This window comes from Zonotrichia leucophrys, chromosome 1A (genome assembly GCF_028769735.1).
Source record: "Zonotrichia leucophrys gambelii isolate GWCS_2022_RI chromosome 1A, RI_Zleu_2.0, whole genome shotgun sequence".
NCBI classification, from domain to species: Eukaryota; Metazoa; Chordata; class Aves; order Passeriformes; family Passerellidae; genus Zonotrichia; species Zonotrichia leucophrys.
Window position 1 is genome coordinate 72071972 of NC_088170.1, and position 24473 is coordinate 72096444.

At 48.6% G+C, this 24473-nt stretch overlaps 1 protein-coding gene across 1 annotated transcript in view; it reads right to left on the reverse strand.

Moving 5' to 3' along the window:
* The window catches only part of AHCYL2 (adenosylhomocysteinase like 2), an 87200-nt gene that overhangs the window by 28680 nt on the left and 34047 nt on the right, over positions 1-24473 (reverse strand). The window contains exons 2-4 of the mRNA XM_064703116.1: positions 9057-9165; positions 4624-4767; positions 1653-1753 (exon numbers count right to left, since the gene is read on the reverse strand). Coding sequence (XP_064559186.1) covers positions 1653-1753; positions 4624-4767; positions 9057-9165 — 354 coding nt within the window. The remainder of the gene's footprint in view (positions 1-1652; positions 1754-4623; positions 4768-9056; positions 9166-24473) is intronic.

The following is a 24473-nucleotide window of genomic DNA, read 5'->3' on the forward strand; positions in this document are numbered from 1 at the left end:
CGTGGAAATCAGCAAAACTGGGGGTTATTTACACAAACATCAGGGAAATCAGCAAAAACTGGGGTTATTTACACAAACACCATGGAAATCAGCAAAAACTGGGGGTTATCTGCAAAAACACCAGGGAAATCAGCAACAATTGTGGTTTATGTACAGAAACACCACAGAAATCAGCAAAAATGGGTTTATCTGTAAAAACACTGTGAAAATCAGCAAAAACTGGGGGTTATTTACACAAACACCAGGGAAATCAGCAAAACTGGCAGTTATCTGCAAATACACCATGGAAACCTGTAACATCAGGGGGTTATCTGCAAATACACCATGGAAATCAGCAAAAACTGGGGGTTATCTGCAAAAAACACCATGGAAATCAGTAAAATTGGGGGTTATTTACACAAACACCATGGAAATCAGCAAAATTGGGGGTTATTTACACCATGGAAAGCAGCAAAACTGGGGGTTATCTGCAAATACACCATGGAAATCAGTAAAACTGGGGGTTATCTGCAAATACACCACGGAAATCAGCAACAATTGTGGTTTATGTACAGAAACACCACAGAAATCAGTAAAATTGGGGGTTATCTGCAAATACACCATGGAAATCAGCACAACTGGGGGGTTATTTACACAAACACCAGGGAAATCAGCAAAAACTGGGGGTTATTTACACAAACACATAGAAATCAGGAAAAACTGGGGATTATTTACACAAACACATGGAAATCAGCAAAACCTGGGGGTTATTTACACAAACACCATGGAAATCAGCAAAAACTGGGGATTATTTACACAAACACACAGAAATCAGCAAAAATCGGGGGTTATTTACACAAACACCATGGAAATCAGCAAAAATTGGGGTTTATCTGCAAAAACACCAGTGGGAATGCCCTGTTTGAGGTCAGTTTATGGGATGAGCAGTGGGAATGCCCTGTTTGAGGTCAGTTTATGGGATGAACAGTGGGAATGCCCCGTTTGGGGTCAGTTTATGGGATGAGCAGTGGGAATGCCCCATTTGGGGTCAGTTTAGGGGATGAACAGTGGGAATGCCCTGTTTGGGGTCAGTTTATGGGATGAGCAGTGGGAATGCCCCATTTGGGGTCAGTTTATGGGATGAGCAGTGGGAATGCCCCATTTGGGGTCAGTTTAGGGGATGAGCAGTGGGAATGCCCTGTTTGGGGTCAGGATTAGGATGAGCAGTGGGAATGCCCCATTTGGGGTCAGTTTATGGGATGAGCAGTGGGAATGCCCCATTTGGGGTCAGTTTAGGGGATGAACAGTGGGAATGCCCTGTGTGGGGTCAGTTTAGGGGATGAGCAGTGGGAATGCCCCGTTTGGGGTCAGTTTATGGGATGAGCAGTGGGAATGCCCCATTTGGGGTCAGGTTTAGGATGAGCAGTGGGAATGCCCCATTTGGGGTCAGGTTTAGGATGAGCAGTGGGAGTGCCCTGTTTGGGGTCAGTTTATGGGATGAACAGTGGGAATGCCCCGTTTGGGGTCAGTTTATGGGATGAGCAGTGGGAATGCCCCATTTGGGGTCAGTTTAGGGGATGAGCAGTGGGAATGCCCCATTTGGGGTCAGTTTATGGGATGAGCAGTGGGAATGCCCCATTTGGGGATGCCCTGTTTGGGTTTGGGGCTCTCACCGCTGTCTGTGCTGTGATGTGAGTGCAGCCCACGATCTTGGCCCCAGCCAGGGGCTTCTCCCCCTGAGCTCTCTTCCTCAGAGCCATCAGCGCCGGCATCTCTGCGAGGGAAATGGGAAAAGGAAAATGGGGATGGGGTGGGAACAGCTCAGGAGGAACACCTGGCATTCCCATAAACTTCCACAGCTTCAAAACAGCCAAAGCCTCCACAGCAAACACACCAAAATCTCCGAAACCCAAACACATCAAAATCCCCAAATCCCAAACACATCAAAATCCCCAAATCCCAAACACATCAAAATCCCCAAATCCCAAACACATCAAAATCCCCAAATCCCAAACACAACAAAATCCCCAAATTCCTCTGGAGTTTTCCTCTGTTATGTTCAAATTTCTGCCCCCAGGTGAGGCTGCAGGAAAATCTGTTTTGGGCTCAGGATTTGGGATTTGCTGCTCCACTTCTCCAACATCCAACACCTAAATCCTGCCTGGCCTTTGCTTTTCTTATTTTTTGGAGGTAAACAAGCAAAACCAAAATTGTGAAGTTTATGGGATGGATTTTATCTTTTCTACTGGTTTAACAAAATGAGTTTGATTGCAGGGTACTCCTAATCCTATATCTCCTTTTCCATCCCCAAAATCCCATGGAAGCTTCCCCATCCCAACAGGAATGGGGTCAAGAATGCCTGTCTGGTGTTCCCATGAATTTGAATGGCTGTGGCAGCTTCAAAACAGCTGCCACAAAAGCCTTGAGAGAAAACCCCAAATCCATCAAAATGACCCCAAATCCCACTGGATTTTCCCCTATTTTTTATTCAAATTTTTGCCTCCCAGCTGAGGCTGCAGGAAAATCAGCTTTGGGCTGAGGATTTGGGATTTGCTGATTTGCTCCCCCTCTCCAACATCCAAACCCTGCCTGGCCTTTGCCATTATTTTTTTTTTTTCTTTTTTTTTTTTTTTTTTTTTTTTTTGAGGTAATCAAGCTAAACCAAAATTGTGAAGTTTATGGCATGGATTTCATCTTTCCTACTGGTTTAACAAAATAACTTCGACCATAGAATAGTCCTTTAATGGTTGGAACTACACAGCACAACCCTGTAACTCCTTTTCCAATCCCCCAAAACCCCAGAGAAGCTTTTCCAAGCCCCAAAATCCCACAGAGGCTTTCCCAATGTCCAAAATCCCACAGAGGCTTTTCCATCCCCCACAATTCCATAGAAAACGTCCCAACCCCCAAAATCCCACAGAAGCTCTCACAACCCCCAAAATCCCAGAAAAACTTTCTCAACTCCCAAAATTCCACAGAGGCTTTCCCAATGGCCTAAAATCCCACAGAAGCTTTTCCAACTGCCAAAACCCCTCAGAAGCTTTCCCAACTCCCAAAATCCCACAGAGGCTTTCCCATTCCCTAAAACCCCACAGAATCGTTCCCATCCACTAAAATCCCACAGAAGCTTTCCCAACTCCCAAAATCCCACAGAAGCTTTCCCAACCCCCCAAACCCCACAGAAGCTTTCCCAATGCCCAAAATACCACAGAGGCTTTTCCATCCCCCACAATTCCATAGAAACCGTCCCAACCCCCAAAACCCCACAGAAGCTCTCACAATCCCCAAAATCCCACAGAGGCTTTCCCAACGGCCTAAAATCCCACAGAGGCTTTCCCATTCCCTAAAATCCCACAGAGGCTTTCCCATTCCTTAAAACCCCACAGAGGCTTTCCCATTCCCCAAAACCCCACAGAATCTCTCCCATGCCCCAAAATCCCACAGCCTTCCAATCCCCAAAACCCCACAGAAGCTTTCCCAACTCCCAAAATCCCACAGAGGTTTTCCCATCCTCAAAACCCCACAGGAGCTTTCCCACCCCAACAATTCCATAGAAATTGTCCCAACCCCCAAAACCCCACAGAAGCTTTTCCATCCCCTAAAACCCCACAGAATCTTTCCCATCCACTAAAATCCCACAGAAGCTTTCCCAACTCCCAAAATCCCACAGAAACTTTTCCATCCCCCAAAACCCCACAGAAGCTTTCCCAATGCCCAAAATACCACAGAGGCTTTTCCATCCCCCACAATTCCATAGAAACCGTCCCAACCCCAAAAACCCCACAGAAGCTCTCACAATCCCCAAAATCCCAGAGAAACTTTCTCAACTCCCAAAATTCCACAGAGGTTTTCCCAACTCCCAAAATCCCACAGAAGCTTTCCCAATTCCCAAAATCCCACAGAGGCTTTCCCATTCCTTAAAACCCCACAGAACCTTTCCCATGCCCCAAAATCCCACAGCCTTCCAATCCCCAAAACCCCACAGAATCTTTCCCAACTCCCAAAATCCCACAGAGGTTTTCCCAATGCCCAAAAGCCCACAGAGGCTTTTCCATCCCCCACAATTCCATAGAAACTGTCCCACCCCCCAAAACCCCACAGAAGCTTTCCCATCCTCAAAACCCCACAGGAGCTTTCCCACCCCAACAATTCCATAGAAATTGTCCCAACCCCCAAAATCCCACAGAAGCTCTCACAACCCCAAAAGCCCACAGAAGCTTTTCCATCCCCCAAACCCCACAGAAGCTTTTCCATCCCCCAAACCCCACAGGAGCTTTTCCATCCCCCAAACCCCACAGAAGCTTTCCCAACCCCCAAAATCCCACAGAAACTTTTCCACCCCCCAAACCCCACAGAAGCTTTTCCACCCCTAAAACCCCACAGAAGCTTTTCCATCCCCCAAACCCCACAGAAGCTTTCCCAACTCCCAAAATCCCACAGAAACTTTTCCACCCCCCAAACCCCACAGAAGCTTTTCCACCCCTAAAACCCCACAGGAGCTTTTCCATCCCCCAAACCCCACAGAAACTTTTCCACCCCCAAAACCCCACAGAAGCTTTTCCATCCCCCAAAACCCCACAGGAGCTTTCCCACCCCAGCAATGTGGGGCAGGAGGAGCCCGAGGGGCACAGGAGGGAGCCTCACCCTGCTCGGCGATCTCGATCTCGCGGCGCCCGAACTCGGCCTGTTTGATGTTCTTGACGCAGAAGTCGCTGCTGCCCTTGGAGTTCTTCTGCTGCTTGTCCCTGGGCGAGGTCTCATCGTCGGAGCTGTCCGTGCAGGAGGCAGCTGCAGGGACAGGGAGCTCAGCAACGGGGGAAACCTTCCCAAAACCCCCAGCGCCCACGGGGAAGGGTGAGGGTGGCCCACAGAGGGTGGCCATGGATGTCCATCCATCCCAGCCCCTCCCATCCCCAGCTGGGATCTCTCCTTCTCCTCACAAGGGGGATTTTTCCAGCTGGATTTAGCTGGGATGAATTCGTAATTCTCATTGATCTCTACTTCAACGTCACAGCAGAGGTGATGGGATTGAGCACTGCCTGCTTCCCACAGGGGCTCATCTCCACGGCCTTCTCCCACCTCTCTTCAAAAGTCCTCCCAATTCTCTTTCCCAAAGTTCTAGCACCTATCTTCCCACAGGTTCTCTCACCTCTCTTCCCAAAGCTTTCCCATCTCTCTTCCCCATCCATCCATCCATCCATCCATCATCCATCCATCCATCATCCATCCATCATCCATCCATCCATCCATCCATCCATCCATGACATCCATCCATCACCATCCATCCATACCATCCATCATCCATCATCCATCCATCATCCATCCATCATCCATCCATCATCCATCACATACCATCCATCATCCATCATCCATCCTCATCATCCATCCATCCTATCCATCATCATCCATCCATCCATCCATACCATCCATCCATCCATCCATCCATCCATCCATCCATCCATCATCATCCATATCATCCATATCCATCATCCATCCATCCATCCATCCATCCATCCATCATCCATCCATCATCCATCCATCCATCATCCATCCATTCATCATCATCCATCCATCATCCATCCATCTCATCATCATCATCATCATCCATCATCCATCACATCCATCATCCATCCATCATCCATCCACATCCATCCATATCCATCATCCATCCATCCATCATCATCATCCATCATCCATCCATCATCATCCATCCATCATCATCCATATCCATCATCCATCATCCATCCCATCTCATCATCCATCCATCATCCATCACATCCATCATCCATCATCCATCCATCCATCCATCCATCCATCCATCCATCATCCATCCATCCATCCATCATCCATTCATCATCCATCATCCATCATCATCCATCCATTCCATCCATCCATCTCATCCATACCTCATCCTCCATCCATCATCATCACATCCATCCATCCATCCATCATCATCCATCCATCCATCCATCCATCCATCCATCATCCATCATCCATCCATCATCCATCCATCATCCATCCATCATCCATCACATCCATCATCCATCCATCATCCATCCATCCACATCCATCCATCCATATCCATCCATCCATCCATCCATCCATCATCCATCCATCCATCCATCCATCATCCATCCATCCATCATCCATCCATCCATCCATCCATCATCCATCATCCATCCATCATCCATCCATCCATCCATCCATCCATCTCCATCCATTCCATCCATCATCCATCCATCATCCATCCATCATCCATCCATCATCCATCCATCCATCCATCCATCCATCATCCATCCATCCATCCAATCCATCATCCATCCATCCATCCTCCATCCATTCCATCCATCCATCCATCCATCCATCCATCCATCATCCACATCCATCATCCATCCATCCATCACCATCATCCATCCATCTCATCCATCCATCCATCCATCCATCCATCCATCCATCCATCATCCATCCATCCATCATCCATCCATCATCCATCCATCCATCATCCATCATCCATCCATCCATCCATCCATCCATCCATCATCCATCCATCATCATCCATCCATCCATCCATCCATCCATCCATCCATCACATCATCCATCCATCCATCATCCATCCATCCATCCATCCATCCATCATCCATCCATCCATCATCCATCCATCATCCATCCATCCATCCATCCATCATCCATCATCCATCCATCCATCATCCATCCATCCATCCATCATCCATCCATCCATCATCCATCCATCCATCCATCCATCCATCCATCCATCCATCCATCCATCCATCCATCCATCCATCCATCCATCCATCATCCATCCATCCATCCATCCATCCATCATCCATCCATCCATCATCCATCCATCCATCCATCCATCCATCCATCCATCCATCATCATCCATCCATCATCCATCCATCATCCATCCATCCATCCATCCATCATCCATCCATCCATCCATCCATCCATCCATCCATCATCCATCATCCATCCATCATCCATCCATCCATCATCCATCCATCACCCATCCATCATCCATCCATCCATCCATCCATCCATCCATCCATCATCCATCCATCATCATCCATCCATCCATCCTCATCATCCATCCACCCACATCCATCCATCATCCATCCATCATCCATCCATCCATCCATCCATCCATCCATCATCCATCCATTCCATCCATCCATCCATCATCCATCTCCATCCAATTCATCTCCATCCATCCATCATCATCCATCATCCATCCATCCATCCATCCATCCATCATCCATCCATCCATCCATCCATCCATCCATCATCCATCCATCCATCCATCCATCCATCCATCCATCCATCATCCATCCATCCATCATCCATCCATCCATCCATCATCCATCCATCCATCATCCATCCATCCATCATCCATCATCCATCCATCATCATCCATCCATCCATCCATCCATCCATCCATCCATCCATCATCCATCCATCCATCATCCATCATCCATCCATCCATCCATCCATCATCCATCCATCATCCATCCATCCATCATCCATCCATCATCCATCCATCCATCATCCATCCATCCCTCCATCCATCATCCATCCATCCATCATCCATCCATCATCCATCCATCCATCCATCATCCATCCATCATCCATCCATCCATCCATCATCCATCATCCATCCTCATCCATCCATCCATCATCCATCATCCATCCATCATCCATCCATCATCCATCCATCCATCTGCCATGTGGGAACTGAAGTCCTCCACCAGGAATGCCAGTCTTGCTCCTTTCATTAGCAGGAAATTGAACATTTGCAGGAGATAATTAACTGATAATTCTGATGTTAATTGCAAGGAGAGGAGCAGAATTCCCCAACGTTGCTCCAGGTCCTTCCAGCTGTGACTTGGGAGCGACCGCGGTGACATCAGCCAGGATAAGCAGACTCAGAGTCTGCAGAAATAGTCCCAACCATTCCCAGGTGCTTTGGGATCAGCTGGAATTGTGGATTCCCAACAGAGCCCGGGCTGATGTGCCTCTGGAGAGAACGTGCCATGAGCATTCCTGAATTTCTCCCTTTTCCATGGGAACAGTCAGTGCCTGCAGGATGGGTCACCCAGGGGGTGCCCAACCTTTGGGGGGCTCATCCCAACCTCTGGCAGAGACTTTGGGGTTTGCTCCAAGCCTGCAAAGCAGCACGAAGGAAGCAGCAAGCCGGGAGCTGGGAAGGGAATGAGGAACAGTCAGCATTCCCACAAAAACCGGGATGCAGCCTGGGGCTGTGGTGGCCAGGATCAGATCAGAACCTCCATCTTCTGGAGAGGAGCAGCTCTGCCAGGAGCTGAGTGACCAGATTAGCACGGTTTCTCCAGCTCTGCTCTTCCAGACCTGCTGAGGAATGCCAAGAGCTCTGCACAGCCCAGCCCTGTCCCAGCTCATCTCTGACATCCTCGGCATGGTGGGGATGAGTGGAGAAACACCATTCCAAGGAGAGTTCCCAGCTAGGAGGACTTCTGGCCACCAGCCATGAGCCATCAGGAGCAGCTGGAGCTGGAGTTTCCTGAGGTTTTCCAAACTTGCCAGAGCTGAATCAGAGCTTTGAAGCTCCCAGGCTGGGCTGGATGAGGCCTGGAGCAACCTGGGCTAGTGGAAAGTGTCCTTGACAGCAAGGGGGTGGAATGAGGTGGAATGAGCTCTAAGGTCCCTGAAACCACCCAGATTCTCCCCAAATCCCAAAAATCCATCCAGCAATATTCCAGCAGGAGAAACCCCTTCCAAGAGCCCTTCAAAGCCCCCAAAGTCTCCAACCTCATGTGCAACAAACCTACAGTGGGATCCCTGTGGAATTTGTGATCTCAAGCAGGAATAACGTGTGCAAACACTGTTTTCCTGAGGGGATCAGGACAGGGAGGAGAGGAGGGAGTGGAATGAAGCACACCGGGGTTATAAGGAGAGAGCAGGAGAGCACCAGAATAATTTCATTTCCCACCCAGCTGTAGAGGACAATGAGGAAAAAGGCCAAACCCCTATTTCCCTGCCTTCCCAGTGAGGCCAGGGCAGACTGGGAGAGGCCTGGACACACCTGAGCTGTAGCTGTCTGTCGAGGACTGCGAGATGGAGCGCGACAGCGACCGGCGGCCGATCTTGGTCGGGCGCTTGTTGAACTCCTGCTTTTGGTCAGCAAACTGGATCTGTGGAAAGAAATCAGAGGTTTTCTGTTAAAAAACCCAACAGATCAATCCCAAGAACCCAAAGCCTTGAGCAGACACCGGCACCATCTCAGTCATGGCCCAGAGCACAATCCTGTTATTTAACAGGGACTGGATATGGTAAATTGCCCATTTTGTTCAGTTTCAGTCCTTCCAGCCAAGATTAGAGATGTCACTCCAGGCTGTTGAATTTGGGAGCACAGATGGCTGGAGAACACAAGTTTTTAGGAGTACACAACAGAACGCCACCGGATCAGGAGCAGCCACAGAAGGGAAAATCCACACCAAACTCAGGTTACAGCCAGGGCTGTGCCAGGATTAACGCCCTGATCCCGGCGGGACGGGGGCTCTGCACACACACCAGGGTTTATGTTCTCCTCTGAGAAGCTGCTGGCCTGAAATAACTTCTCTTTTTTGTCCTTTTTCTTCCCTTAATTTAGAACAAATCCCTCCACGGCTGAGCAGCTCCATCACAGGAGGAGGTTACTGGCGTCAAGCGGAGCTGGAGACGCGCAGGGATTCTAACAAAGGGGGAATAATTTGGGTTAAATTCACATTTTCCTCTCCTGCATCACCTCTTCAAGGACACTGAGCACAACTTTTCACACAGTCTTGGTAATTCAGAGCTCCCTGAGCCCTCACACATCCAAAACCAAGTAAAGAACGAAGCAAAAGAAGTCCTGAACTGATTCAGGCAGAAGTAGAACCAGACTCAAATAAACCCTGTAAGGTTTAAACCCTTTAAACACTGCCACGAGCTGGGTTCAGCTTCAGCTGGGACAGCCAGGAGGTGAAGGAAGCACCAGGAAAGGGAAATTTGGGAAAGGGCCAGGTCAAGGCTCAGATCTGCTTTTGGCTTGTGTTGGCCAACACCCTTTGGGTTTAATCCTTTAGGATTAAAGGAGAGAGTGGGCAAAAAGGGAATTTCACAGGGTCCCAGAGGGGTTTGGGTTGGAAGGGACCTTAAGGATCATCCAGTTCCACAGGACACCTTCTCCTATGCCAGGCTGCTCCAAACCTGCCAAACCCACAAGAGTCACATTCCAGTAGGGCTGGGAAGACGGGAATGTTCCAGATGGGATGAAAAGAGAGATTTGGCTCGGTGGGCTCCCACCAAAACACCTCTGAAGGCAACAGCTTCAAGGAAAAGCTGTGGAGCCTTGAAGAGCTGCAGCTCTTTGGGCTCCTAAATCCAAAGAGCAATCTAAAGAAGCGACACAAGAGCTGCTGCTTCCCACTTCCAGCAGGAACAAACGATTCCCGCTGGAAAACCTCGCCTGCAGGGGCACAAGGGGTTAATGCAGGTGAGGTTTCACCTTTACATTCCAAATGAGCCGCTGCTCATCTGACCTGGGGTTTCCATCACAAAGAGCCACCCCGAGCTACGTTTGTGCAAAAAAGGTCTCCTTATCCAAGGTTTTCCTGGAAAACTTCCCTGTGCCGACCCCACCAACCCCAGAGCAACGTGTTTGCCTTGACTCTTCATTGCTCGGAAGGGAAAATTAAGGGAAGCTCTCCAGAAATTGGGATTTTCTCCAACCAAGGAGCTCCAGGAATACGTGACTGGGCGGACACAGCGAGGAGAGGAGGAAGAAGAGCGAGGTAGCAGAGAAACGATCGCGCTTTTGAGTAGAAAAACCCCATTTCTGTGGTCCCCAAGAGTAGTGCCCTCACCTGGGCTTTCATGCCCGTTGGCTCCCCGTTGACGTTGTATTTCTTCTTGTTGGGCATGGCTGCCCGGGCACAGCTCCCTCCGAACGGAGCAGGGAATGCCCCGGTCCCGTTTATATCCTCACCCATCCCGATCCCGCCCGCTCCGGTTTCACCGCGCCAGGGGGGAGCCAAGGGAACCAGTTGGATTTTCAGACTCTTTTTTTTTGTTGTTTTGTTTTTTTGTTTTTTTTTTTTTTTTTGGCAGACCCCGGGACTTAATGAGGCGTCCCGACAAACAATTCCTGCCTGTGTGTTTTGTGTGGAATTACAGCGTTCCCTGACCTGTTCTGAGCGTGGCCTGGCTGCTGTGTGCATAACAATGCCTTATTTATGTAACCAGAACATTTCCCTGCTCGCTATAATTAACTCGCTAATTAAGCTCCTTTAACTCGGGCCCTCCCCACTCTCTCCCTTTCCCCCCCAATGTCAGATGATTGCGTTAACGGAGCCTCGTTAGAAGGAAATTAACTAATGAGCAACTAAAACAACAGGGGCGTTTGTTGGATGGCAAAGTGCTTTTTAATTATTATTATTTTAATTATCCCGCTCCTCGCTGTGTCCCCCATGGCAACCAGGGCAGAGTTTGTCCTTGGAAGGGTCCAGACTCCAACACCCATCCCTGTGTTCCAATCCTTTGGGAATTATGGAATTGTGGAATGGTTTGGGTTGGAAGGGACCTTAAATCCCATCAGTTCCACCCCACACCATCCCAGGCTGCTCCAACCTTGGACACTTCCAGGGATGGAGCACCACAGATTCTCTGGGCAGGACGTTGAGGGTTTTTATGGGAATTATCCCAGGTAATAAATTATCAGGGATAAAACTCCTTGGATAACAAAACCAGCTGCTAAATGAGAATTAAAATTATTGTCCTGCACGGTGTCTGCTCGTCCCACAGCCCTTTAGGTGGGAAGAGATGATCCAAGGAAGGAAAAATGGGAAAAACGAGGGTGGTGGGGCTTTGGTTGTGGTTGGTGGGGCTTTGAGGTCTCCTCCAACCCAACCCATCCCGTGATTCCACTCTGTGATTCCAAGGAAAAGGGATCTGGGCAGCAGCAGGGCACCACTGATTGTCCTCAGCACCAATTCCGACTGAACATGGAATAAAAAGCTCCCCCAGCCCTGATTCTTTCTGATTTACACCTGATTTACACCTGATTTACCTCAGGGTCTGATCCTGCTCCTCAACAGTTGTCCCAAGGATGGAAAACACTGCCAGGGAAAATTCCTTCCCCAAAATGTTCCTTCTATGGCATTTCCATCTCCAGGGGAAACTTCAAGGAATCCACTAAAAGAGCAAAAATCCCTCAGCTACATGAACGCAACTGCTGGAGGAATGGATGGGGGGAAAAAAGGAGGGGAAATCCCACAGAATTCCTGAGTTGTAAAATGACTGAAAAATGTGAAAAATGGAAATAGGAATTATTTCCAGTGCGGAAATATCTCAGGGAATAAGAACCTGGGATCAGCATTGCTTTTCTCACTTGATATTGCAGCCCAAGTGGTGTTTTCCAGGTAAATTTTTCATTTTCCACCTTCTCCATGCAAAATCCTAAGGGACACATGACTTCAGCTCAGCTTAAGTCAACTCAAAGCCTTTATGGTAACACCATAAAATTTTATGGTAACACCAAAGCACAAACTCCTTTTCCAGCAGGTTTTCACACCAAGTGTCTTAAATCCAAAGGCTTTTCCTGGGAAAAAAAATCCCTTTTTTTTCCTTGATGAAGGTTGAGTCTAACACATTAAAATTAAGAACCAATATTCAATAAAAATGCTAAAAATAAAAGCTTTTGCTTCATCTCCACCCCAGAGCTCAGGAATTCTTTTGTAATTTCTGTGTCAATCTGGGTCAGTCAAATAAAACCAGAGAGAACTACACTCAATCCCAGCAGATTGTTTTGTTCTGAGCGTCTTAAATTGATTCTTGGCCATGGATTTTTTTTTTTTTTTTTTTGGGAACAAGGGGGGGAAAACAAGAGTTTTCTGAGGGATTAAGCAGCACAAGCTCTCCAGCATTGCTGGAGGTCCAAATCCACCTGCCAGGAAGCTGGGAATTTAAATTTCTGCATGGAATGAGTTAAAATCCATTGTTTTATGGATGGAACAGCAGGACAAGAAGAATTGGCACTGCTCGATGTCAAACTTCCTGGGAAAATGGAAGTGGAAAAACATCTCAGCCCAGGAGCACAAACCCCAAACAAGCAGGGTGGGACTGCCTGGGCTGGAGCTGGGATGGGACAATGAACTGCAAGGTGCAAATGGAACTGATCAAATGAGAGACCCCATGACTGGTTGAGCATTTTGGGACCATTTGGTTCATCTTGGGTGCAGCCCTGGCTGGGCTCTGGTGCTGCCCAAGGTGCATCCATGGATCCTTTCCATAAATCCCTGCTTGATTCTGGAGCTCTGCCCAGACTCTGTCCCAGGGCAGATTCTCAAGGCATCAGCCCCAGTGCTGGAACATGGAATGCTGGAATTCTGGCTGGGAGGGACCTCAGAGCCCCTGCAGTGCCACCCCTGCCATGGCAGGGACACCTCCCACTGTCCCAGGGGACCCCAATATCCAGCCTGGCCTTGGGCACTGCCAGGGATGCAGGGACACCTGACAGAGAATCCCTTGGTGTTGGAGATTTTTTCAGGGATGGCCTAGAAGGCAGCTGTGAGGAGCAGATTCTCACAGCCTGCTTCTGTGAACAGCAGAGGTTCTCAGGTTATTTTTAACTACAGGTAAAAGTGGCAAGCATGAAGGCCTTGAGAGCCTTGCACATCAGAGTTCTCAGGCAGCTTTCTCATAACAAGTGGATGTTCTATCTTTGGCTGTTTTGGGAAAGCAAGAATAATTTTGAGAACCCGAATCTTGGTATTGGAAACATAAGGAGGAGTTGGTGTGTTATCTCTGACCTATTGTGAGCTCAGATTTTGCAATGTGCATGGAGTGAATTGGCACTGTTATAAAGGGTGATTGATTGATCAATAAAGTGGAGTCGATGCTGACCAATGCAAGGTGGGTCGTCTCCCCTCCAACTTCAATGTATGGTGAACTTCAATACCTTGGAACTGGTGGGAGCAGGGAGAATCTCAAGGGAGAAAAATCCACCGCATCAGTGAGGAAGAAAAACAGAAATCCCCAACCCAGGCACTCCCAGAGGAAAAAACAAAATCCCACCAGGACTTAGTGGGGAAAGGAAGAAAACAGAAATCCCCAACCCAGGCACTCCCAGTGGGGAAAGGAAGAAAACAGAAATCCCCAACCCAGGCACTCCCAGTGGGGAAAGGAAGAAAACAGAAATCCCCAACCCAGGCACTCCCAGTGGGGAAAGGAAGAAAACAGAAATCCCCAGCACTCCGGAAAATAAAATCCCCAACCCAGGCACTCCCAGTGGGGAAAGGAAGAAACAAACCAACCATTCAGGAAAGAGAAACAAAATCCCCAACCCAGGCACTTACAGTGGGGAAAGGAAGAAAACAGAAATCCCCAACCCAGGCATTCCCAGTGGGGACAGTGGGAAGGACAAGGAACAGAGAAATCTCCTCCCTCAGCAGCAGAATGGGTACCCCAGGCCATCCCAGCTCTGTTGGTCACAATCCCACAAAAAGCAGGAAAAAGAGGAATTTGGTATTTCCACAACTAGCAATGAACAGGCCATGGGTGTTTTACAATTTGAAAATGTGGAATCTCAGCAGCTGGAGCTGGAAAATCCCTGTGGAGCCACCGCCAGCCAGGACACCCCATCCTGACCACAGGATCCCGTGGGATCCCACACTTCTGCACACACGGTCCTTCCATGACTGCTGGGGGCGTTCAGGAGGGTCCAGCTGGAATTCTGGGGAAAATTCCTTCATGGAAAAGGCTGCCCAGGGAGGTTTGAGTCCCCAGCCCTGGAGGGATTTCACAGCCCTGTGGGGCAGTGGTGGCCTGGGCAGGGCTGGGAATGCTTGGACTCCATGGGCTCAGGGGGATTTTCCAGCCCCAGGGATTCTGTGATTCCATCAGAGTCCCAAAATATGGGAGAGCCCACATTTTAAGCTGCTTTCCCAAGAAGCAATCCAAAGGCATTATTATTATTATTATTATTATTATTATTATTATTATTATTATTATTATTATTATTATTATTATTACTATTACTATTACTATATTATATTACATTACATTATATATATTATATTATATAATATATATTTATTAATATAATAATATTTTATTAATAAATATAATTATATATATATATTATATTATACACATATATACATATGTATAATATATTATATATATAATATATAACATATATATAATAATATATTATATTATTATATATTATATATATATATATATATATATATATATATATATATATTAAATTATATATTATATAGTATAATATATAATATATAAACAAAATATATATTATATTATATATATATTATATATTATATATATTATATATATTATATTATTCTATACTATATTATTCTAATATATTCTATATTATACTATTGTTGTTGTTGTTGTTGTTATTATTCACTACTAATACAACTTTCCAATATTTGGTTAATAATAAGAAGTGGACATAAAAAACAGGGACTCAGCAAGAACATTAAGACCTAAAAGACTCTTTGGAATAATGACCTTAAAGATAATGAGCAATTTAGAGCTCGGGCTAATTATTTCTCGAAATGTGGCTGCTCCCTCCTACGCTGACCCGAGGAACCCCATAAAATGCAAATGAGCCGAGTTAAAATCCTGATTAAAAACGGCGCTGCAGGACATGACCCTTCGGAGCCCTTTGGAGATGTGGATTTGATGCCACAGCAGCTTTAAACCATCCATGAAATCATAAAACTGCTCTGGAAAAGGAAATTATTAAAAGCAATAAGAATGAAAAAAGTCTATTTAAATAAAGTTTTTGTCATCTGACCCCGATCCCAGAAGCACTGAATCAATAATAGAAAAATTAGAGAACCTACATGAGAGGTTTTGTTTTTAAGGAAAACTCCACGTTTTTACAAAGAAAAATCCACATTTGAGACTATAAATGAAGTTGTGAACGATGCAAAGTCTGTCACTGATAACCCTAAAATGCAAAATTCTTTCCTGACTGTTGATAGAAATATGTTAAATTTGGGGGAAGGCCGAAAGAACTGTGTCACAAAAAATGAGTGAGAGGCAGAATAACCTGGAATTTTACAATAAAATCCACAACATTAAGAAAGGGATAGCATGGAACGTAAAGCCGGATATAAAAAGGAATAATGATATCTGAATCCAATGCATGGACAATATTTGTAAATAAAATCAAATTCCTTTGCAGGAGCACCAGAATTCCAACTTTTTATCACATTGGTCCAAGTATTTTTAGAAGAACTACCAGGCAGGACAACTTCAAATCCAGAAACTGGAAATGTGAGCAGAAATACAGAAAAAAATAACAAATATTGGTCCATTTTTGGGCCACAGGACACTGACAAACCCCAGGGAACACAGACAGGGAATTCTGCCTTCCAAGCCCTGCCTGGCTTTTGGAGCTGTGTAATTTTATTTTCAGCTGCTTTGGGAATTCTTTCCAGTGGAGAAGGAGGGAAAAGTGGATTTAATATTTGGGATCCATTCTAAACTCTTTAACCACTCAAATGAGGAGTGCTTGGTGCCCTGGAGGGTGTCTGGAAGTTTTAGAGGTTTTATTCCGACAGCAGAATGTAAATTGCTGGTAAAAATTAAGCTGAAAAGGTGGACCTGGGACGAAATTCCTAATCTCTGGAATGTGCTGTGGGTTCTCCAAGTCCTTCTCATATTCCTATAAAAATTGGTTGTGAACACAACAGATTTGGGGTGGATAATCTTGGCCGTTATTAAGGAGGCAATTCATTCATGCACGATGCTCGTTAATCTCCCACCCTAACGAGCCTCATTCCAGCTAAATGCTGGAAATGAACCTCCTGAAGTTCCCAGCAGGAATTCAGCTGGTTCAGGCAGCGGCTCAGGCACTCACCATCCACTCGGGCAGCTGGAAGGCACCGGCGTTGCTGTCCCACATCTCCCACGGCGAGTCCCTGCACGCTCACATCTGGGAGGCACTGGGATGTACTGGGATGTACTGGGATGCACTGAGAATCCACTGGGATGCACTGGGAGTGCACTGAGAATCCACTGGGATGCACTGGGATGCACTGGGATGTACTGGGAGTGCACTGAGAATCCACTGGGAGTGCACTGGGATGCACTGGGACGCACTGAGAATCCACTGGGATGCACTGGGATGCACTGGGAGTGCACTGAGAATCCACTGGGAGTGCACTGGGATGCACTGGGATGCACTGGGAATTCACTGGGATGCACTGGGAATGCACTGGGATGCACTGGGAATCCACTGGGAGTGCACTGAGAATCCACTGGGATGCACTGGGAATTCACTGGGATGCACTGGGATGTACTGGGATGCCCTGGGATGCACTGGGATGCACTGGGATGCACTGGGATGCACCAGCCCAGCCCCACAGCTGACAGAGCCCTCAGGGCCAGGTGTCCCCCACAGAGGTCCCTCAAGGCCAGGTGTCCCCCACAGAGGTCCCCTCAGGGCCAGGTGTCCCCCACAGAGGTCCCTCAGGGCCAGGTGTCCCCCACAGAGCTGCCCTCAGGGCCAGGTGTCCCACACAAAGGTCCCTCAAGGCCAGGTGTCCCACACAGAGGTCCCCTCAGGCCAGGGTTCCCCCACAGAGGTCCCTCAAGGCCAGGTGTCCCCCACAGAGGTCCCTCAGGGACAGGTGTCCCCACAGAGAGTCCCCTCAAGGCCAAGGTGTCCCACAAAGGTCCCCTCAAGGCCAGGTGTCCCCCACAGAGGTCCCTCAAGGCCAGGTGTCCCCCACAGAGGTCCCCTCAGGACAGGTGTCCCCCACAGAGGTCCCTCAGGGCCAGGGGTCCCCCACAGAGGTTCCCTCAGGATCAGGTGTCCCCCACAGAGGTCCCCTCAAGGCCAGGTGTCCCCACAGAGGTCCCTCAGGGCCAGGTGTCCCACACAGAGCCCTCAGGGCCAGGTGTCCCACACAGAGGTCCCTCAGGATCAGGTGTCCCCCACAGAGGTCCCCTCAAGGCCAGGTGTCCCCCACAGAGGTCCCCTCAGGGCCAGGTGTCCCACACAGAGGTCCCTCAGGGCCAGGTGTCCCACACAGAGGTCCCTCAGGGACAGGTGTCCCACACAGAGGTCCCCTCAGGGCCAGGTGTCCCCCACAGAGGTCCCTCAGGGCCAGGTGTCCCACACAGAGCCCTCAGGGCCAGGTGTCCCACACAGAGGTCCCCTCAAGGCCAGGTGTCCCACACAGAGGTCCCTCAGGGCCAGGTGTCCCACACAGAGGTCCCCTCAAGGCCAGGTGTCCCACACAGAGGTCCCTCAGGGCCAGGTGTCCCCCACAGAGGTCCCCTCAGGATCCGGCCTCACGCTCAGGGCACCGACGGGTTCCTCATTCCTGCTCCAAACCCCAAATCCTGGCAGGGCTCGGATCCAGCCCGTTCTCACAGCCCTGATTTCCCACCGAGCCTGGCTCTGCTCGGTGTCTGAGTCAGGAACAGCCTGGCTGTGGCGTGGAGGACGTGTCCATCCATCACCTGCTGACGATCCCAGCCCGGCGTCCCCAAAATTCCAACATTCCCATGGATCCGGCAGTGATCTCCCCGGGATTTAGACCTGGAGGCTTCCAGCACTGAGGATTTCACTCGGCACCAGCGAAATTCCTGCAGCCTCAACCCAAAGAGAGCAGGGATGCCTCGAATCCTGAGCAAAGCTCAGCTCCAGCTCCATCCAACTCGGACGAGCTCCAGATTCCAAGGGGGATTCTCCTAAAGGATCCAGATCAGAATGAGATTCACATTCCAAGGGGGATTCTCCTAAAGGATCCAGATCAGAATGAGATTCACATTCCAAGGGGGATTCTTCTAAAGGACGGATCCCGTTCGGAATGAACTCCAAATTCCAAGGGGAATGCTTTTAAAGAATAGATCCGGTTCAGAATAAGCTCCACATTCCAAGAGGAATTATTCTAAAGGATCCATCCAGTTCGGAATGAACTCTGAATTCCAAGAGGAATTCTTCTAAAGGATGGATCCGGCTCGGAATGAGCTCCACATTCCAAGAGGAATTCTTCTAAAGGACGGATCCAGTTCAGAATGAGCTCCACATTCCAAGAGGAATTCTTCTAAAGGACGGATCCGGTTCGGAATGAGCTCCACATTCCAAGAGGAATTCTTCTAAAGGACGGATCCGGTTCGGAATGAACTCCACATTCCAAGGGGAATTATTCTAAAGGATCCATCCAGTTCGGAATGAACTTCGAATTCCAAGGGGAATTCTTCTAAAGCATCGATCCAGTTCAGAATGAGCTCCACATTCCAAGAGGAATTACTCTAAAGGACAGATCCGGCTTGGAATGAGCTCCATATTCCAAGGGGAATTCTTCTAAAGGACAGATCCAGTTCGGAATGAGCTCCACATTCCAAGAGGAATTATTCTAAAGGACGGATCCAGTTCGGAATGAGCTCCACATTCCAAGAGGAATTCTTCTAAAGGACGGATCCGGCTCGGAATGAGCTCCACATTCCAAGAGGAATTCTTCTAAAGGACGGATCCGGCTCGGAATGAGCTCCACATTCCAAGAGGAATTCTTCTAAAGGACGGATCCGGCTCGGAATGAGCTCCACGTTCCGCTGTGAACGCTTTTAAAGGACAAGAGCAGGGACACGGAGCCGCTGGAAGGGCTGCAGCTCCCTCTGCTGAGCAGACAGGACAGGAAGGAACACTGGGAAAGGGATCTCCTGCCCAATTCCACATCCAGACCGGGATACCAACACAATCCTGCCCCTCTGAGGGATGAAGGTCTGAGCTGAGGTTTCATCCTAACTGAAATTCACTCAAAATTCCACATTTCCATGGAAAAGCTTTCTGAGCCCTCTTTGGACTGTTGTCGGTGTCAGGGTGAAGGTGGGACTGGGAGCACTTCCACTCCTTCTCCTTTGGAATTCCTGTTTTCTGTTGGGAATGCCTGGGAGTTTGTTATTTTTGGGGTGGGAATATCTGGGAGTTTGTTATTTTTGGGGTGGGAATGTCTGGGAGTTTGTTATTTTTGGGGTGGGAATATCTGGGAGTTTGTTATTTTTGGGGTGGGAATATCTGGGAGTTTGTTATTTTTGGGGTGGGAATATCTGGGAGTTTGTTATTTTTGGGGTGGGAATGTCTGGGAGTTTGTTATTTTTGGGGTGGGAATGTCTGGGAGTTTGTTATTTTTGGGGTGCTATTTTCCCACTGTTGGCAGCTCCCCCTTCCAGATGGGAAGAAGTTTCCGGTCACCGCTGCCTTGGGACCATCCCATTCCCATCTCCTCCAACACCAAGTTTAATTTGTGCCAGGAAAAAGGAAATGTGGGATTTGCACTGCATGGATATTCCCAGGGAGCCAAAGGATTCCCAGAGCTCTTGCTGTCCTTGCACACTGGGCATTCTTTCCTCCATGGAAAACATGGAATCATTGAGGTTGGAAAAGCCTTTGGAGACTGTGGAGTCCAACCCAGCCCTGCCAAGGCCACCACTGACCCTGTCCCCAAGTGCCACATCCAGGTGGCTTTGAAATCCCTGCAGGGATGGGGACTCCAGCCCTGCCCTGGGCAGCTGTGCCAGCGATGGACAAACCTTTCCAGGAAGGAATTTCCCAATATCCAACCTAAACCTTCTCTGGAACATCTCCAGTGTCTTCTCCATGGGGTCAGTCCTTCAGGAACTGCTCCAGCCTGGATCCCTTTTCCATGGGGTCAATCCTTCAGGAACTGCTCCCTTTCCATGGGCTCAGTCCTTCAGGAACTGCTCCTTTTCCATGGGGTCAATCCTTCAGGAACTGCTCCCTTTCCATGGGGTCAGTCCTTCAGGAATTACTCCAGCCTGGATCCCTTTATCCATGGGGTCAATCCTTCAGGAACTGCTCCCTTTATCCATGGGGTCAATCCTTCAGGAACTGCTCCCTTTATCCATGGGGTCAATCCTTCAGGAACTGCTCCCTTTCCATGGGGTCAATCCTTCAGGAACTGCTCCCTTTCCATGGGGTCAATCCTTCAGGAACTGCTCCCTTTATCCATGGGGTCAATCCTTCAGGAACTGCTCCCTTTCCATGGGGTCAATCCTTCAGGAACTGCTCCCTTTATCCATGGGGTCAATCCTTCAGGAACTGCTCCCTTTCCATGGGGTCAATCCTTCAGGAACTGCTCCCTTTCCATGGGGTCAATCCTTCAGGAACTGCTCCCTTTCCATGGGGTCAGTCCTTCAGGAACTGCTCCAGCCTGGATCCCTTTATCCATGGGGTCAATCCTTCAGGAACTGCTCCTTTTCCATGGGGTCAATCCTTCAGGAATCACTCCAGCCTGGATCCCTTTTTACCATGTGCTCAGTCCTTCAGGAACTGCTCCTTTTCCATGGGGTCAGTCCTTCAGGAACTGCTCCTTTTCCATGGGGTCAGTCCTTCAGGAACTGCTCCCTTTATCCATGGGGTCAATCCTTCAGGAACTGCTCCACTTTCCATGGGGTCAGTCCTTCAGGAACTGCTCCCTTTCCATGGGGTGAATCCTTCAGAAACTGCTCCAGCAAGAGCCCTTTTTCATGTTTTCAGTCCTTCAGGAACTTCAGGAACTGCTCCAGCCTGGATCCCTTTTCTATGGGCTCAGTCCTTCAGGAATTACTCCAGCCTGCATCCCTTTATCCATGGGCTCAGTCCTTCAGGAACTGCTCCCTTTCCATGGGCTCAGTCCTTCAGGAATTGCTCCTTTTCCATGGGCTCAGTCCTTCAGGAACTGCTCCCTTTCCATGGGGTCAGTCCTTCAGGAACTGCTCCCACCACCCCTGATGGATCCAGCCCCAGCCAGTGGTGGGTCCAATCTGGGGTTTCTGGAAGCTTCTCACAGAAGCCACCCGTGTCCCCTGTCCCTGTCCCCATCTCTGTGTCCAGTGCTGGGCATCCCAGGACAGGAGAGGAACCTGAGCAAGCCCAGGGCAGGACCATGGCGGTGGCCAAGGGAGAGAAGCATCCCTGGAGAAGCTGGGAATGCTCAGCCTGGAGCGAGGACACCTCGGCACAAGAGGACCTGGATGGTGCCAGCACCTGAGGAGAGGGAGGACAAAGCCAGGATCTCCTCAGTGGTGGCCCAGAGTGGGCAAGAGCCAGCAGGGACAAACAGGGACACGAGAAATTCCCAGTTTTCCTGGCAGGGTGACGCTGCTCAGGCACAGGGACACGCCATGGAGGCGCCATCCTTGGAGAAATCCAACACCTGATGGGATCTGGGCCTGGCCAGCCTGCCCCAGGTGGCCCTGATCCCATGAGATCTTCCTGGGAAGTTTGATCCCACAAAACTTTCCAATGTATTAAACCCCGAGCTGTTTCCGTTTTCCACTGCAAACCTTTTCAGTTTGGGATAATCCCTCAGATCAGAATTTCAGCACAAGTGGTGTGTCCCATCACTTCCCATCTGGGCCCTACAACATTATTTTAGGAAAAAAAAACCAAACTAAAAAATGTGGATGATGAGTATTTAGGCTCCTTTGAAGTTTTAGATGAGAATGAGGAAATCAGGATTTTCCTCCTTCCCTACCACGATCCCTGAAAACACCGAATCCTGATGCTCCCCAACCTTTAACTCCCTGTGGATGGTGATTTCCAATTACCTGACTCAAACCAAGGTTTATTATAAGAAAATTCAGGAAATACCAGCAGTGATCTGCTCGGAAAAGCTGCTCCAAGTCCTGGTTCCAGGAAAAGGGAGAACAATTAGGAAAAGCTTTTAAAACCTATTTTGACTAATAAATCAATTAGGGTTGAGTTTCAGAGCAAAGAACAATTCAAAACCTCGGCAAATATAAAATTCCCCAACAATTCAAAACCTCAGCAAATATAAGATTCCCCAATAATTCAGGCTGCAGGAGCCCCACGCGGGCACGAGGGGGAGCGAGAGCCTGCGGGAAAATCCCAACGTTTTCAGGGATGGAGGAAAATGGCAAAAACCAGAGAGGGAGCAGCCACGACTGGGAGAGAGATCCTGCAGGAAAATCCCAATGTTTGCATGGATGGAGGAAAATGGCAAAAACCAGAGAGGAACAGCCACGATTGGGAGAGAGATCCTGCAGGAAAATCCCAATGTTTGTATGGATGGAGGAAAATGGCAAAAACCAGAGAGGCTGTGAGGAACAGCCACAACTGGGAGAGAGATCCTGCAGGAAAATCCCAATGTTTGCAAGGATGGAGGAAAATGGCAAAAACCACAGAGGGAGCAGCCACGATTGGGAGAGCCTGTGGGAAAATCCCAATGTTTGCATGGATGGAGGAAAATGGCAAAAACCAGAGAGGGAGCAGCCACGATTGGGAGAGAGATCCTGCAGGAAAATCCCAACGTTTTCAGGGATGGAGGAAAATGGCAAAAAACAGAGAGGGAGCAGCCATGACTGGGAGATCCTGCAGGAAAATCCCAATGTTTGCATGGATGGAGGAAAATGGCAAAAACCCAAGAGGGAGCAGCCACGATTGGGAGAGCCTGCAGGAAAATCCCAATGTTTGCAAGGATGGAGGAAAATGGCAAAAACCCAAGAGGGAGCAGCCACGATTGGGAGATCCTGCAGGAAAATCCCAATGTTTGCATGGATGGAGGAAAATGGCAAAAATCACAGAGGAACAGCCACAATCGGGAGGGAGATCCTGCAGGAAAATCCCAATGTTTGCATGGATGGAGGAAAACGGCAAAAACCTGAGAGGAGCAGCCACGATTGGGAGAGAGATCCTGCAGGAAAATCCCAATGTTTGCATGGATGGAGGAAAATGGCAAAAACCAGAGAGGGAGCAGCCACGATTGGGAGATCCTGCAGGAAAATCCCAATGTTTGCATGGATGGAGGAAAACAGAAAAACCAGAGAGGAGCAGCCACGATTGGGAGAGAGATCCTGCAGGAAAATCCCAATGTTTGCAAGGATGGAGGAAAATGGCAAAAACCAGAGAGAAACAGCCACGATTGGGAGATCCTGCAGGAAAATCCCAATGTTTGCATGGATGGAGGAAAACGGCAAAAACCACAGAGGAACAGCCACAATCGGGAGAGAGATCCTGCAGGAAAATCCCAATGTTTGTAAGGATGGAGGAAAATGGCAAAAAACAGAGAGAAACAGCCACGATTGGGAGATCCTGTGGGAAAATCCCAATGTTTGCATGGATGGAGGAAAATGGCAAAAACCAGAGAGAAACAGCCACGATTGGGAGAGCCTGCAGGAAAATCCCAATGTTTGCATGGATGGAGGAAAACAGAAAAACCAGAGAGGCTTTGAGGAGCAGCCACAACTGGGAGAGAGATCCTGCAGGAAAATCCCAATGTTTGCAAGGATGGAGGAAAATGGCAAAAACCAGAGAGGGAGCAGCCACGATTGGGAGAGAGACCCTGCAGGAAAATCCCAATGTTTGCATGGATGGAGGAAAATGGCAAAAATCACAGAGGAACAGCCACAATTGGGAGAGAGATCCTGCAGGAAAATCCCAATGTTTGCATGGATGGAGGAAAATGGCAAA